We start from the raw sequence: 15,303 nt of genomic DNA, 5'->3' as shown, positions 1-15,303 counted from the left end.
GACGACAAATTCAGAATCTTCGGGTAATACTCCTGTGGCTTTTCTTCCGTATATTCGAAGTGTCACTGATAGGATTGGCAAAATTCTTCGCAAAGAAGGTATCAGGACTACTTTTCGACCACCCAAGAAAATCTCACAATATCTACCCTCTCCTAAGGACCCATTACCGCCCCTATCTTCCTGTGGTGTCTATTCTATTCCTTGTTCATGTGGACAAGTGTATATTGGCGAAACTGGTCGTTCCGTCAAAACTCGGATTCAAGAGCATCAAAGATGCATTCGATCAGGTCTTTTCTCCCATTCTGCAGTTGCAGAACACTGCCAAGAAACCGGTCATTCCATATTGTTCGAAAAAACCCATATTATTTCTAAGAGCCCCTTCTTTTATTCCAGGAAAATCCGCGAATCTCTAGAGATCCGAAAAAATCCACATAACATCAATCGAGAGGAAGGATACTACTTGTCTCCCATCTGGAATCTCAGTCTAGAGCCGCCGTCCAGTCCCGCTATCACGATGCAGCCACATGATTGGCCAGCGCGCGCTTCTTGACGTTCGCGCCACGGAGTGTGCCGATACGTCCCGAAACGACAGGTCACCGCGACTATAAATAGAGCGGTAGCGGAGTAATCGTCGGATTCACTCCCCGCCTCTCGACGCGTTAGTTTTCTGAGCTGTTGGACGTGAATCCCTGTCCTGGCATTTGGTTTTCACCTCTGGCTGCGTTAAGTAGTTGAGTTACTGTGACCAAATGCCCATCTTGGTAGTTAGTATTCGCCTCTGGTTGCGTTGAGTAACTGAGTTACCGTTGCTAACTACCCATCTTCCTGTCTTTTGTTTTCTTTTTTTGTTCTCCTGAAGAAGCTACATACAATTGTAGCGAAACGTCGAGATGAACCCACTTTTGGGTCACTCACAAATGACACGGTCCAAACCCGGAAGACGAATAAACTATAATTCTGAAAATCTGGTTGTTTGTTTTTCTCCATCTGTTTTTTCAATTTAAGATTTAAGTTCACTAGTATCTGATCTTTTTAGCTCTTGTCATTTCGTTTTTTCATATTTCATAAAATAGTCATTATCATCCACAAAAACTATAAATTGTACGATGTATCACTCATGTAATTTAACAGAATTCAGAAAAAAAACTACGATACACTAGATTAGTTTAAATATCGTTTTTTTTTTGTGATTTCTCTAAATTCTTCAATTTTAGCTGCAAATATCAATTTCTACACGAAACAAGAAAGTTGCCACTTTTAAAGTAAGAAGTGTATTTATCTTTTGACAGTTCACCATCTTGTTTTTTTTTTGGTTTTAAACAGAGAACAATCTGTAATAATAAGTTTAACTGTTCGTGACATATCATAAGCGTATTATTCATTCATCATTCTCTTGCTAAATGGTGCACATGAATTAAACGAGTATGCTGTATTCTTAATCTGTTTAGTTAAATCAATTGTTTTCTCTTCAGTACCCTTGCTACTATTGTAGATATTTCAACCAGTACTTGCTGTAATTTATCTTAAAACAGTAAATACAATCATTGTAATTGATTATTTGAAATCACTGTCATCAGAAAATCATACTGATTTCGCTGTTTTGCCTGCTTTTTTATTTTATAAACGTATATCTCTCTGGGATTCGCGGGACCTATTTTTTATCTTAATAAGATTTTACCACTATGTATGTCCCTCGCACCATGGTGATCTGAGACTCTGAATCTAAGCTCTTTAGTACTTACGTAGGACATGTTAGTTATAGAGTTCCCATCTTTTACACAACTCATCCCAATGACTAATGGGGAACGGTATATAAAAGGTGTTTTTTTAGAGGTATAGAAATGTAAATTGGTACTATTTTTTTAACTGGAAGCCATTTTGACAGCTGTCAAGTGATTTATGTTAAGTTTGTTTTGTTATGTAAGCATGAAGAGACGTGATACTCGAACAACGCTTCCAAATTGTACAAAGTTATTTTGAAAATTGTGGTTCTGTTCGAAATACATATCGCGCACTACGTTCATTTTATGGTCAACGTAATAGTCCATCAGTCCATCACAGATACGTCGAACAGTGCGTACAGAAGAAGTTGTTGCTGCTGTAGAACGTAGCTACAGGAAGACCCGAATCAATCTATCTGCCATCGTGCACAGCAGTTGGATACGTGTACATCCACTTTTTGGAAGATTTTGCGGAAATATCTTGCTTTGCGTGCTTATAAAATCCAACTCATTCAATCACGCGTACATTATCAACTAGCAAGGCGTAGACTCGTAGATTCGGTGAGTGGATTCAAAACGAGATTGCCGTTGATTCCAATTTTCATAAGCGAATTTTGTTTAGTGATGGTTATTTTTGGTTGAATGGCTACGTCAACAAACTAAACTGTCCTATTTGGAGTTAAAATAATCCTCAAATGTATGTTGAGAAACTATTACATCCAGAAAAACTTACTGTTTGGTGTGCTTTATGGTCTGGTGAAATCGTTGGACCGTACTTCTTCAAAAACGATGCTGGCAAGAATGTTATAGTCAATGGTGACTGCTATAGAGCCATGATTACTGGCGGTTATTCTCCAATTGAACAACCATGATGTGCAGGAGCTGTCGTTTCAATAAGACGGCGCAACATGACACACAGCTCGTGCCACAATTGATTTATTGAAGGAAACGTTTGGTAACCGCCTAGTTTCACGTTTCGGACTGTGAATTGGCCTCCAAGATTGTTGATTTAACAATGCTAGACTATTTTATGTGGGGATATGTGAAGGTGCTAGTCTACGCTGATAATCATGAAACGATGACCACTTGGAGGATAATACCTGCTGGCACTTGGAGGATAATAATAAATCATATTCAAATTACAATGCCAAAAGATTATCTTTCGAATAAACTTAATTTCATGTCAATTTATAAAAATCATCTGTGTTTTATTCCATTTCAAAGTTCTATACCTCTAAAAAAAACACCATTTATAAGTATATACAGGGCATTAGGATAGCTAATCCACAAGAAGGGAGACAAACAAATATGTCGGAACTATAGAGGAATATCGTTAATTAGTACAAAGTACAAAATTATATCCATAATACTGTCTAGAAGACTAACTCCATACGCAGAGGAAATAATAGGCGACTACCAAAGCGGATTCAGACCGGGAAGAGCGACCATAGACCAGATATTCGTCCTACGCCAGGTGTTGGAAAAAAACTGGGAATTCAACCGCGATGTACACCAAATCTTCGTGGACTTTAAACAAGCTTACGATTCTGTTAGCAGAGAAGCATTGTGGGAGACCATGGTAGAAATGAGAATACCTGGAAAGCTGGTACGATTAGCACATGTGAGCACAGAGAACGCTTCCGCACGGATCAGAATTGGCAGCACCACGTCGGAGGAATTCCTCATTGACACCGGGCTTAGACAAGGAGATCCTCTCACCCTCCCCCACGCTATTTAATTTTGCACTGGAACATGCGGTAAGGAAAGCTTAATCACAACTGACAAACGGATTTGCCGCCCAAGAATCAAAAATACTATTGGCGTTTGTGGATGACGTGGACACAATTGCACAATCCATCAGAGATGCAAAAGAAGTTTTCACCCTATTCAAAAACGGAGACAAGGAAGTTGGTCTGTAGGTCAACGAGGACATAACCAACTACATGGGGGTTAAGAAGAACTCAAGACCAAGAGTTAGACAAAACGTATTAATCAATGAATACAACTTTGAAGTCGTCAAAGAATTCAAGTACCTGGGGGCGATCATAACACCTGAAAATAAATATGAAAAGGACGTGGCAGCCAGGATCATTGCAGGGCATATTACTCATTAATGACCATACTTAAATCAACAATACTCTCAATACCAGCAAAAATAAGAGTGTATAAGACAATAATTCGTCCCACAATAACGTATGGAAGCGAAACATGGGCTCTGAACCAGCGAGAAACGACAAAATTACTGGTACTGGAAAAAAAGATACTGCGGACTATCTATGGGTCTTGCAGAGAAAAGACAACAGGAGAATGGAGAAGAAGACACAATGTTGAACTCCAGACAGTATATGAAGACGAAAACATAGTACGCTACATTAAAGCAAACCGAATAAGATGGGCAGGCCACGTACTAATATCGAGTGACGAGACTCCTGAACGCCAAATTCTGGGAAAGGCCCGATGGCAGAAGGTCAGTTGGTTGACCAAGAAAGAGATGGAAGGACTCAGTATCCAGTGATCTACGCAAAATGGGAATACAGCAATGGGAAATAGCTGCTCAGGACCGACAACAATGGAGGAAAATAGTAAACGCAGCCAAGACTCACATAGAGTTGTAGAGCCAAATGATGATGATGATGATGATTAGGATAGCTGTAAATAAGTTATAACCAACTAACGAGCGGATCAACTGAAAAAAAAAAACATAGGGAGCGTCTTGTTCCCAGATGTAATTAACAATAATCAGAAAATCACCACACAGCCGCATCACAACTAGCTCATCTGCATATTACCTTGACTTCTTCAAATTACCGAGATGTAACATCGTTCTGTCCAGAAAATGTAAGGTAAAGGAGGAAAATGATTGCCTTGACGATGACGAATTTGTGAATGGAATTTGATGAATTATAACCTTGACACACTATAAGCAAACCGTTTAATAGCAGTTCGTCTTAACTCCAGGGAACAACACCGTGACGGAAAAATGATTAAAAAGAGATGGTTCAATTGAAATGTCAGAAATGATTGAATCATCTGAGTTTACAAAAAAATATATAAAAGAACGAGCAAGTCTTAACGAATAGGTCGTAATTACCCCAATCAGCGTCCTAAAGGGAAATCTTCCATGTAGTAAGACAGTTTTGACAGAACTTACGGTATAAAAGGTATATCGCGTGTTGGCGGAGACCTTATATATAGTAAATATGCCGAACTCCCGAAAACTTGTATAATAATTAATATATAATATATTATTTAAAAGACAATGTATAATAAGCCATCTGCCTTTAAAGAGTTCTTTCGCGGTGAATCCAATTGCCGTAATTTCATATTATACTCCAAACAATGTCGTGAACGGTACAGCAAACTGTTTATATGTGATTAAGCCACAATTCATTGTTATGAAAATTACATTTTTAACTAAACATTTGACGTTTCGATTTTCATTGGAAATTTCCTCTAATTATATAATATTTTCTTTCCAGGTACGATAACGAATACCGAAATACGAGACGAGAAGAGGAACGAATCCAGAGACTTGCACACGTCGAAGAACCCCCTCCAGACTATTCACCTCCTAGTCCTCCGCAAATGCCTAACGGAAAAAGACATTCGCAAAAAACTAGGTTTGCTGTTGAATCACCACCGAAACCTCCAAAGTCTGGAAATATTATAGGTAAGCTTTGAAAAGTTTATTAATGGGCAACACGTATATAATATAAATTTAGACCTTTATCCTTAATTAAAGAATGTAAGAATATCATATTTTACTTAACCCTTAACTTGGCAAAAGGTTAATTTTGAATCTAAAAATCTGAACATTGGTATGTTTGCTGTTTGGGCATCTTACAAATATTCTATAACAGCAAAAAAAATATGACATCTATATGTCAAAAATTTGGATTGTATACCAGAGTATACATCGCCAAATAGAGCGAAAAATAGGTCTGTATAGCATATCATACATTGCCAAATTATAAAGGACAAGGAATATGAATAAGAACTATCAAAATTTAATCAAAAATATTTATTTATTAATGTGAACATCCATAAAACAATTCCTGTTCTGCACTAAACATAGTCTAATATTACACTTGTTTCAAAATATGGCAGTTTGTCCCTTCTTGCAATTTCTGCACCTGCCCATTGCACCGTATACTGGAAAATGATCCAGATGATCTAATCTGATATCATCTTGGGGTCTAGGCTTTACCGGATTTTTAATTTTTTTTGAAGGTAGTAGGAGGTGCTCATTGCTGGGACGTCCTCTTTTTATTTTGTCAGCCTGCAGTAGACTTTTGGCAAGTTTAATTCTAAATTGTTTCAAAGGAATGACTGTTTTTTTATCTTCTTGTAGAATGCTTGCATCACGTTTATATAGTAGCCAAGCATTATTAATGGATATATCTATAATTTTAGAAAAAATGCCCATATATAATTTTTACCATTTATGTGTTTTGAAGCGTATTCTATGAAGAGCAATCAACATGTCTGCCAAATCCACACCACCCATATGACTGTTATAGTGTTTTATTAACTGTAGGCATGAAATGTGGATTTTCCTGTTATCCATTTTGGAGAATCTCTGTATGGTTGCTATTGGAATGGAGGCTACATATGAACGACATAAGGTTACGGACTTGTTATCGTACCACTTTACAACGACAATGCGACTATCATTGTTTACTTTTTGGTCAAAAGAACCTCTCCCATTTTTCATTTTTTTATCAGATTCAAGTGGGCAACCCCGTAGTCTGTCTTTCCTAACAGTTCCCAAAGAAAGTATTCCAAATTCACTTCGAAGATAGGTAATAAGTTCTAAACTTGTAAAATAATTATCGAAATAAACCGTCGATAAAGGTTTATTTTGGATTATTGAACATAGTGCTAAAACATATTTTGCCCCAAATCCCATGTTATTTTCCTCATCCGTAAATTGATGGTTTCTAAATGTATCGTTTCCTCCATAGGGAAAGAAATCATACACTATCCCTGATACGCCACAACGAACAAAAATTTTGAAACCCCATTTTTTTGGTTTGTTCTTCACATATTGTCTTCTCGAGCCTGCCTTTTTTCCCTCGTATGGGACCATCATTTCATCCACTGAACATCTAGACTCTGATTCAATTGTGAGACAGTTTCTTCGTACACGATCTAAAATAGGCCTTATTTTGAAATATCTGTCATTATTCAACTCCTCATTGTTGACAAAATGTAGGCTGCGTCGTATTGCTTGATACCTCTTTAGTGACATTACATTTGCAATAAGTTCATATCGCGTCTCTTGAGACCAATAGTCCGTGTACGCCGGCATGTCAACAATCCCCATTAAAATTTCGATAGCTAAGAAATCGTTAATCTCATCTATACTTGTGTCTACACATTTGTGAAATATTTGTGTCGAGTACAGGTTAGTCTGTTGTACGATTAATTCACCAATATCTGGAATAAAAAAGGTTTTAAAATATTGCAAAGGTGTTTTTATATTTTGGGGTTTTGTAAAATCATTACTTTGTTTTGTTGTTACCTCATATTCAAAATCATCAGTCGTCCAGTTGAATGAAGGCTCGTCTTTTTTCTCCTTCCGTTTTATTGAAGAACTTGCTTGTTTTTGGACTACTGGAGAAAATTGTGGCACTACTAAGGGAGTAGCTGCTGCTAGTCTTCCTTTACTGACTGAAACAGGTAATATTTCTACAGCTTCTTCTATATCTTCTTCAGAAGTTATATTTTCTTCAACATCATCTGTATCTTCTGTGAATTCTTTTAAAAAATTACGAGATAATACCTCTTGTTCGTCATCACTACTACTCTCTGGGTCGCTTTCAGCACCAACTGGAGGCAAAAGAGCCATTATTCTATCAATTCTCCTTTTTTTAGCCTGAAAAAAAAATTAATGTCAAATAAGCCATATCGGGCGGTGTATACTATACAATACATAAAGTTTTGAATCGATTTGCTAAAAAAATATTTACATTACACCAAAAATTTGTTTATACATAAACAGTATAATGTTTCAAAAATAAGTTCCCAAAAAGTTAGCAATGTACAATGAAAAACAATAAACTAATATAAACACTTACCACTTGTTGGTTGGAACAACACGCGTGCTCAGCCATTTTGTCGAGACTGTATCCATACCATCAGAACTAAATGTGCGAAATTAAGAATTTTCGGGCTGATTTCCACTCGGCTAATTACGGTAGTCTATACCTACTCAACTATACAGTGCCAAGAACTGGGTTTCAAATACTATTGATCGTCAAATAAAAAATTTGAAATATTATGTATATTATAACATACTGTGTCAAGTTAAGGGTTAAATGCTTTTCGTTCATATTTTGATGGACTTCATTTATACAGGGTATTTCAAAAAGGTAAGTCATAAATTGAATCACGCAAAAATAAATTGATTGAATCCAACTTACCTTAGTACAAAAGTGTACACAAAAAAAGTTACAGCCCTTTAAAGTTACAAAATAAAAATTGTTTTTTTGCATTATCTCCTAAACTACTTGACATTTTATAATAAAAATGGACACGTTACTTTCTTGTTCTAAAAGCATTTTTCATACAAAAAAAACAACAAAATCCAAGCGCACATAAAAATTTTAAGAGGGGTGCGCAGCCCTAAATCCCCCCAAACTTTGAGTACGTTCAAATTAAATGAATTTTGTGGCATCATTAGTTTAACACATTATTTTTAAAACTTTTTTGCCTCTTATCACTTTTTCGAAAAACTAGTTTCCTCTCATTATCATCATGGTCCTAAACTTGAACTTAGTATGTACTCTTTTCCTATTCCCACTGTTTTTAACATGCTTGATTTTTGAATGCGGGGCACATGTCCTGCCTACTTTAGACTCTCTCGTTTGTCTATGACATTAATGTGTTTACCGCCGCACAATGCTTGTCTATTAAAGGTTCTGTAATTCAAAGCAGTATATGTTTCTCCAAGTTACGGTTTCACAAACAGCTCCAAATATTTTGAATATTTTTTTTTTCAAAAGATAGGTACAAAGTATTTGTCCGTTGTTAGAGTCTATGTTTCTAGTCCAAGGATCATTATTGGCCTGCGCAATATTGTTTACAATACATATTTGATTAAATAAATAATATTAATAAAATAATACGGTTTATTCAATAATAAGTGTAGTTAATAAGAACAATTTATACGAACACGCTTAACGAAAAATTGACAATATTTTTCTTATCATGTCCAAGAGAAGAAACCATCTGAATCGAAATAAACATATTAACTATATTTAAAAATTGAGACTGTAATAAATGTACGAAGCATCGCAGGGCGGTAATACACTAAGTAAAGTACATACAAAAATCTTAAAATCTAACATAGAAAATGAGTACAAAGATAAAGAGGCAGAAGATCAGACGGGATTTACAGCAGAAAGAACAATAGAGCAATGTTTCTCACTGACTCAGTTTATAAAAAAAATAAGGCTATGTAGAAGAAACACATCCTGACTAAACTATAGGAAGCGATGAAAAAAAAAAACAGCCTAAATATAGAAAAATTAAAAGCTACAAAAAAAATCTACTACAACAAAACAATAAAACTCAAACGGGGAAATACAATTAATAAAGAATTTTTTTTCTTCTTCTTTTTACCTAGAGATGACTCTGTCTGTTTATCCATGTGCCTCCAGTAAGTTGTTCCATCGTTTTTGTGGTCTTCCCACTGATCGTCTTCCTATCGGCTGATACCCTTTTTTATTCAGTTTTTTTTTTCGGTGTTTGTTGAGATCTTAATTTTATCTCACATGATTTCACTCTCTTTCTGTCTGGTAATTCTAAAGTCGCAACATGAATCGACGCCTCTCTTAATACTTTGTTAAAAACGGTTGAATATATTATATTAATTAGTCTCTTTATTTAATATTTTAGTCATTAATACGAGCTCTAACAACTATAATATGTTCGAATAAACGAAAATTTATTTAAAACGTTCATCTTAACGATCTTTTTTATTGAACCAAAGAACAAGCTCAATAATACACATGTCATTAATAACAAAATATTGAAATTACTCGGTCCCTAAACTTCGAATTCCACCGTTGGCGGCAAAATAAACGAAAATGTTGCATAACATCGTGACAACTATATGTCTGGACAATTTAAGAAATTACTATTTTAAAATAGGGTTACATCGTCACGCGCCTTTACAGCCGCGATAATGCTGTCTGGCATTGTTTTTACTAAGGATTTACACAAGTGAGGGTCGAAACTATCACATAATTCACCTAATTTACTCGACGGTTCTCTGGGGATCATTACGCAATTTCTCTTTTATCTTATTCCACAATGTCTCAATAACAATAAGGTTTGGACTGTTCGAAAGCCATGAGAGGACTTTAATGTTATTGTCTCCAAACCATTTTTAGTTGTTTTAGCTGAATGGCATGCAGCACCGTCCTGCTGGAATATAAAATTCAAGTTCTGGTAGAGATCGTGAGCCCTTGGTACAAGACTATTTTTTAAAATTTTTTGATACTTTGCTACGTTAAATGTGCCTTCCACCACCTCATATCTTCCTAGACCCGCTCATAATTCCTTGAAGAAACTTTACAGTTCTTTTGAGACAATCTTTATGAAATTCCCACGCAAACATCAAATTTCGATTAGTCACTGAATATCACTCTGAATCAGTTATCAACGGTCCATGACTTCAAGTAACCGCTTCAATTGGGCAAGATCGAAGGTTTCATGGACCGCAGATGACTGATTTAGAGTCATAGTCAGTGACGAATTGAAATTTGATGTTCGCGTGGGAGACTTTCGAAAACGGATTATCAGAAGTCAAAATGAAGTATTCCATAAAGATTGCCTCAAAAGAACTGTGAAGTTTCCCAAAGGAATCATGATTTGAAGGTGCGTGTCATTAGCTGGTCTAGGAAGATATGAGGTGGTGGAAGGCACAATTAACACAGCAATTAATGTATCAGATAATTTAAAAAAATAGTCTTGTACCAAGTGCTCACGACAATACCATTAAAGTGTTCTCATGCCCTCCCAACAGTCCAGACCTTAATTTTATTAAAACATTGTGGCATAAGATGAAACAGAAATTGCGTATTGATCTCCAGAGAACCGTCGCCGATTTGAAGAGTAAATTAGGTGAATTATGGGATGGTTTCGACCCTGACTTGTGTAAATCCTTAGTACGAACAATGCCAGACAGAATTGCTGCGGTTGTAAAGGTGTGTGATGATGTAGGTAACGCCATATTAAAGCAGTAATTTGTTAAATTGTCAGAACATTTAGTTGTCACGATGTTATTCAATATTTTCGTTAATTTTGCTGCAAACGCTGCAATTCAAAGTTTATACACACCGAACCATTTCAATATTTTGTTATTAATGATAGAGTTTAATGTATTGTTGATCTCTTTCTTTGGTTTAATAAGCATAGTTGTGAAAAAGAACGTTTTCAATACATTTTCGTTTGTCCGAACATTTAGTTGTTAGAGCTCGTAAATGCTCTTCTTCTTCTTCTTCTTAGCCTTTTGTCATCCATGTTTGGACATAGGTCTCTCCCAACTCCTTTCATCGGTCTCTATCCTGAGCAACATATTTCCGATTTGTTCCGGCTATTCTTTTAATGTCATCAACCCATCTCATCTGTGGTCTTCCTCTTGGTCGTTTACTTTCGTAAAGTCTACAATGTTGTATTGTAGTATTCCAACGTTGGTCTTTTTGTCTAGCAGTGTGGCCCGCGAAGCTCCATTTAAGTTTGGCAATTTTTGTTGCTATGTCCTCGGCTTTTGATTTGGATCTTACCCAGTCATTCCTTTTTTTATCTGACAGTCGTATACCTAACATTGCTCTCTCCATTGTTCTTTCCGCTGTGACTAGTTTATTCATGTTTGATTTGGTTAGGGTCCAGGTTTGACATCCATATGTCATGATAGGAAGGATGCATTGGTTGAACACTTTGCTCCTCAAGTATTGGGGTATTTTGCGATTCTTAAATATCCAACTAAGTTTTTCCAATTCTGCCCATGCTAGTCTTGCTCTTCTAGTAATTTCCGCACTTTGGTTCTCTTTGTCAAGTCTCAGGATTTGGCCTAGGTAGATATATTCTTGAAGTTGTTCTATCTCACTGCCATTTATAGTTATATGTCTGGGGTCATCTGTGTTTGTCATTATTTTTGTTTTTTTTCATATTCATTTTTAGGCGGACGTATTGGAAGCTGGCTGCTAGTTCCCCCATCATAATTTGCAGTCCCTCGAATGTGCTCGCTATAATCACTATTTGGTCAGCGAATCTGAGGTGGTTTAACTTGTTGCCATTAACGTTAATGCCATAGGTTAACCAATTTGTAGTTTTGAAGACGTCTTCTAGGGCTAGGTTGACAAGCTTTGGCGATATTATGTCTCGTAAATGCTCAGCAGTGCTAAATTCCTTTGAAGCTTTTAAATGCCAATTAGACCGTTTGACTACCATCATTTTTTTTTTCATTTTTGTAACCTTATTTGAAAAAACTATTTATTTCGGTTTTCTTCAGTTTAATACACATAAGAGTAATAACCCTATACATGCATATTATTTAAGATAAATAACATATACTTTTTGTTGTGATTACCCTGTACAATCGTTTACCACGAACTGTGCTTGTTCACCTGTTGAAGGTTTGTCACTCATGTTTCCGCATTCCATCACATAAGATGAAAACAATTTATGATTAATTAAATATTCAACGATTCAAACTAGACATTCGAATACAGCGTAAAATAATAAAGCAGTTTTCTTAGAAAGCTTAGTCTCCCTGCAAGCAATTTATTGTACATTTGAATACATACGTAATTACCGCTGTACATTTATTAATAAGCAAAGTTATTTTAACGTGTTCGGGTGTGTTTTCGTTTGTTGACATTAACAAAGTAAATGTTTTAGTGCTAAATATACGCATTTTGAAGGGTTCTCAAAGGATTATCGAAATATATATACAGGGTGAGTTTTTAAGGCGAAATTGGTCGATAATTGCATTATGGTACAGAATATCCAAAAAAGTTATTAAAAAAAATGTCATTGATATTTTTCAGGCTTGGATAATATGCCGAATTCTATAGGGTGGTTAATAACTACGTGGTAAAGCAAACATACATTTGTTTAAAAAGAATACTCTGTATATTTTTTCATATTTAGATTCCTCTCATAATCTCTGTTCTTACAATATGGGGGTTTGGCGTTACTCTACTATACAGGATATTTAACGAGTTACGACCATTTTGATTTCGAAATCGCTATGAAATAAACACACAATAAATATATATAAAGAAGGTATCAATAAATAAGTATTCATTTTACATAATAAGTTTGTTGTTATTTTTTTTTTTTTTTTTTAGCCCTTTTTCTATCCGAATTGTCGAATAAAGGCCTCTCCCATTTCTCGCCATTCATCCCTGTTGTGTGCTAGGCGTTTCCACATTGGTCCTGCGACTCTTTTGATATCATCGCTCCAGCGCATTTGAGGTCTTCCTCTTGGTCTCTTCGCATCGTACGGTCGCCAGTTTCCGACTTCTTTGTTCCATCTACCATCTTCGAGACGTTCGTTGTGTCCAGCCCATTTCCATTTTAATTTAGCTGCTTGTTTCGCGGCGTCCTTTATGTTTGTTTTGTTCCGGATTGCTTCGTTCGTTTGCCGATCTATTAGTGAGATACCAAGCATCTGTCGTTCCATGGCTCGCTGAGTTTTTCGAATCTTGTCCATGTTCTTTTTTGTGAATGTCCAGGTTTGAGCTCCGTAAGTGAGAACGGGAAGGATACAAGAATCGAACACTTTGGTTCGAAGGTTTTGGGGTATCTTTTTGTCTTTCAGTATGTATGAGAGTTTTCCAAATGCGGCCCATCCCATTCTTACTCGTCTGCTTATTTCGGTAGTTTGGTTTTCTTTGTTTACCTTGATATTCTGACCCAGATATATGTATTCTTCTACATGTTCCACTTTTGTTCCTTGGATGGTTATCGTCGGTTGATCATCTTTATTCGACATTAGCTTAGTTTTACTCAGATTCATTTTCAGTCCTTTTTTTATGGATTCCGTATGAAGCTCATCGATCATCGTCTTCAGTTCTTTCCAGCTGTCGGCTATTAGTACTACGTCATCTGCATATCTTAGATGGTTTAAATACTTTCCGTTTATCGACAGTCCCTTCGTTTCCCAATTTAGTGATTTAAAGATGTCTTCAAGTGCGGCAGTAAATAGTTTTGTAGATATTGTGTCTCCCTGTCTTACTCCTCGGTTGATTTTTATTGGCCTCGTTTTCATTCCGTTATCCATCGTGACTACCATTTCAGCGTGTTGGTATATATTATGTATTAATATCCTACATCTAGAATCTATTCTGCTGTTGACCAGTGCTTCCTCAATAGCCCATAATTCTATGCTGTCAAAAGCTTTCTCGTAGTCTATAAATGCTAAACAGATTGGTAAATTGTATTCGTTAACTTTTTCTATTAGGACCTTTAGTGTGTGAAGATGGTCACATGTACTGAACCCTTTTCTAAATCCGGTTTGCTCTACTAATTGATATACATCGAACTTTGTTGTCAATCTATTTGTAATTATTTTTGTGAATGTTTTATAAAGTTGTGATAGTAGTGATATTGGACGATAATTTTTCAGATCTGTATTGTCCCCTTTTTTGTGTATTAATATTGTGTTAGCAGTATTCCATTCCCTTGATATGTTTCCTTCAAATAGGCATTTATTAAAAAGTATTTTTAGGTACCTGATGACTTCTTCTCCTCCTTCTCTCAACATTTCTGCCAGAATTCCATCACTACCCGGTGCTTTATTTCTTTTCAATTCTTTAATTGCATTTTCTATTTCTACTTCGCTTATTTCGGGCATTACTTCAGAATTTACGTTTGTTATTTGTCTTTTCAGATTTTGCTTTGAAGAGTCGGGGGGATCGTTTCTTTAGCGGTATAACTCAGTATAGAAGTTTTCAACTATGTTTGATATCTGAGATTTGCTTGTTTCTAGTTGGCCTTGTTGATTTTTCATAGTTATAATATTTTTCTTTCCTAATTTCGGTTTGGTATATTTCAGACTTTGATTTTTCTCTATCACTCTTTCTACATGTTCTTGTTGATGTTTTTTAATATCGTCTTTTATCTGTTTTCGTATGGCTCGATTAAGTTCTTTGTATTCTGTGGTATTTCTTTTGTTTAGTGACAGGAGCTCTTTTCATTGTTTCAGCATATTCTTCGATTCTGCACTTATTTTACTGCACTTATTTATGTTGTTATAGTTCTAGTAAATGTTTTAGCTTTCAAATTAAGTTTTACAGAAATCATTGACTAATATTCATTTACAGGGTAAACTACAAAATAAAATTCCTATATTCCCATATTTATTAAATATACAATTCTACATTTTATTTTTTTAAAAGATTGCATTTATGATATTCTTTCATTTTTATAAAGCATTCCCTTTACCTAACTAAACTCATTACTTTCCGAGTAATTAGATATTTGGCCTCTAAAAATCACACGAAAAAGCTGAATTCTGAGATTATCCATTTTACGACCCCAAAAAGTATGCAATAAAGTTTACCAC

At 35.6% G+C, this 15,303-nt stretch overlaps 1 protein-coding gene across 6 annotated transcripts in view; it reads left to right on the top strand.

Annotated features, from left to right (window-relative positions):
* The window catches only part of chas (chascon), a 380,862-nt gene that overhangs the window by 325,589 nt on the left and 39,970 nt on the right, over positions 1-15,303 (top strand). For all 6 annotated transcript variants that reach the window (XM_072538203.1, XM_072538198.1, XM_072538199.1 and 3 more), the window contains one exon: positions 5,201-5,391. In XM_072538203.1, coding sequence (XP_072394304.1) covers positions 5,201-5,391 — 191 coding nt within the window. The remainder of the gene's footprint in view (positions 1-5,200; positions 5,392-15,303) is intronic.

This window comes from Diabrotica undecimpunctata, chromosome 7, assembly GCF_040954645.1.
Source record: "Diabrotica undecimpunctata isolate CICGRU chromosome 7, icDiaUnde3, whole genome shotgun sequence".
Classification (NCBI taxonomy): domain Eukaryota; kingdom Metazoa; phylum Arthropoda; class Insecta; order Coleoptera; family Chrysomelidae; genus Diabrotica; species Diabrotica undecimpunctata.
Note: the sequence above shows the minus strand (reverse complement) of the source record. Positions and strands in the feature narration are given on the sequence as shown.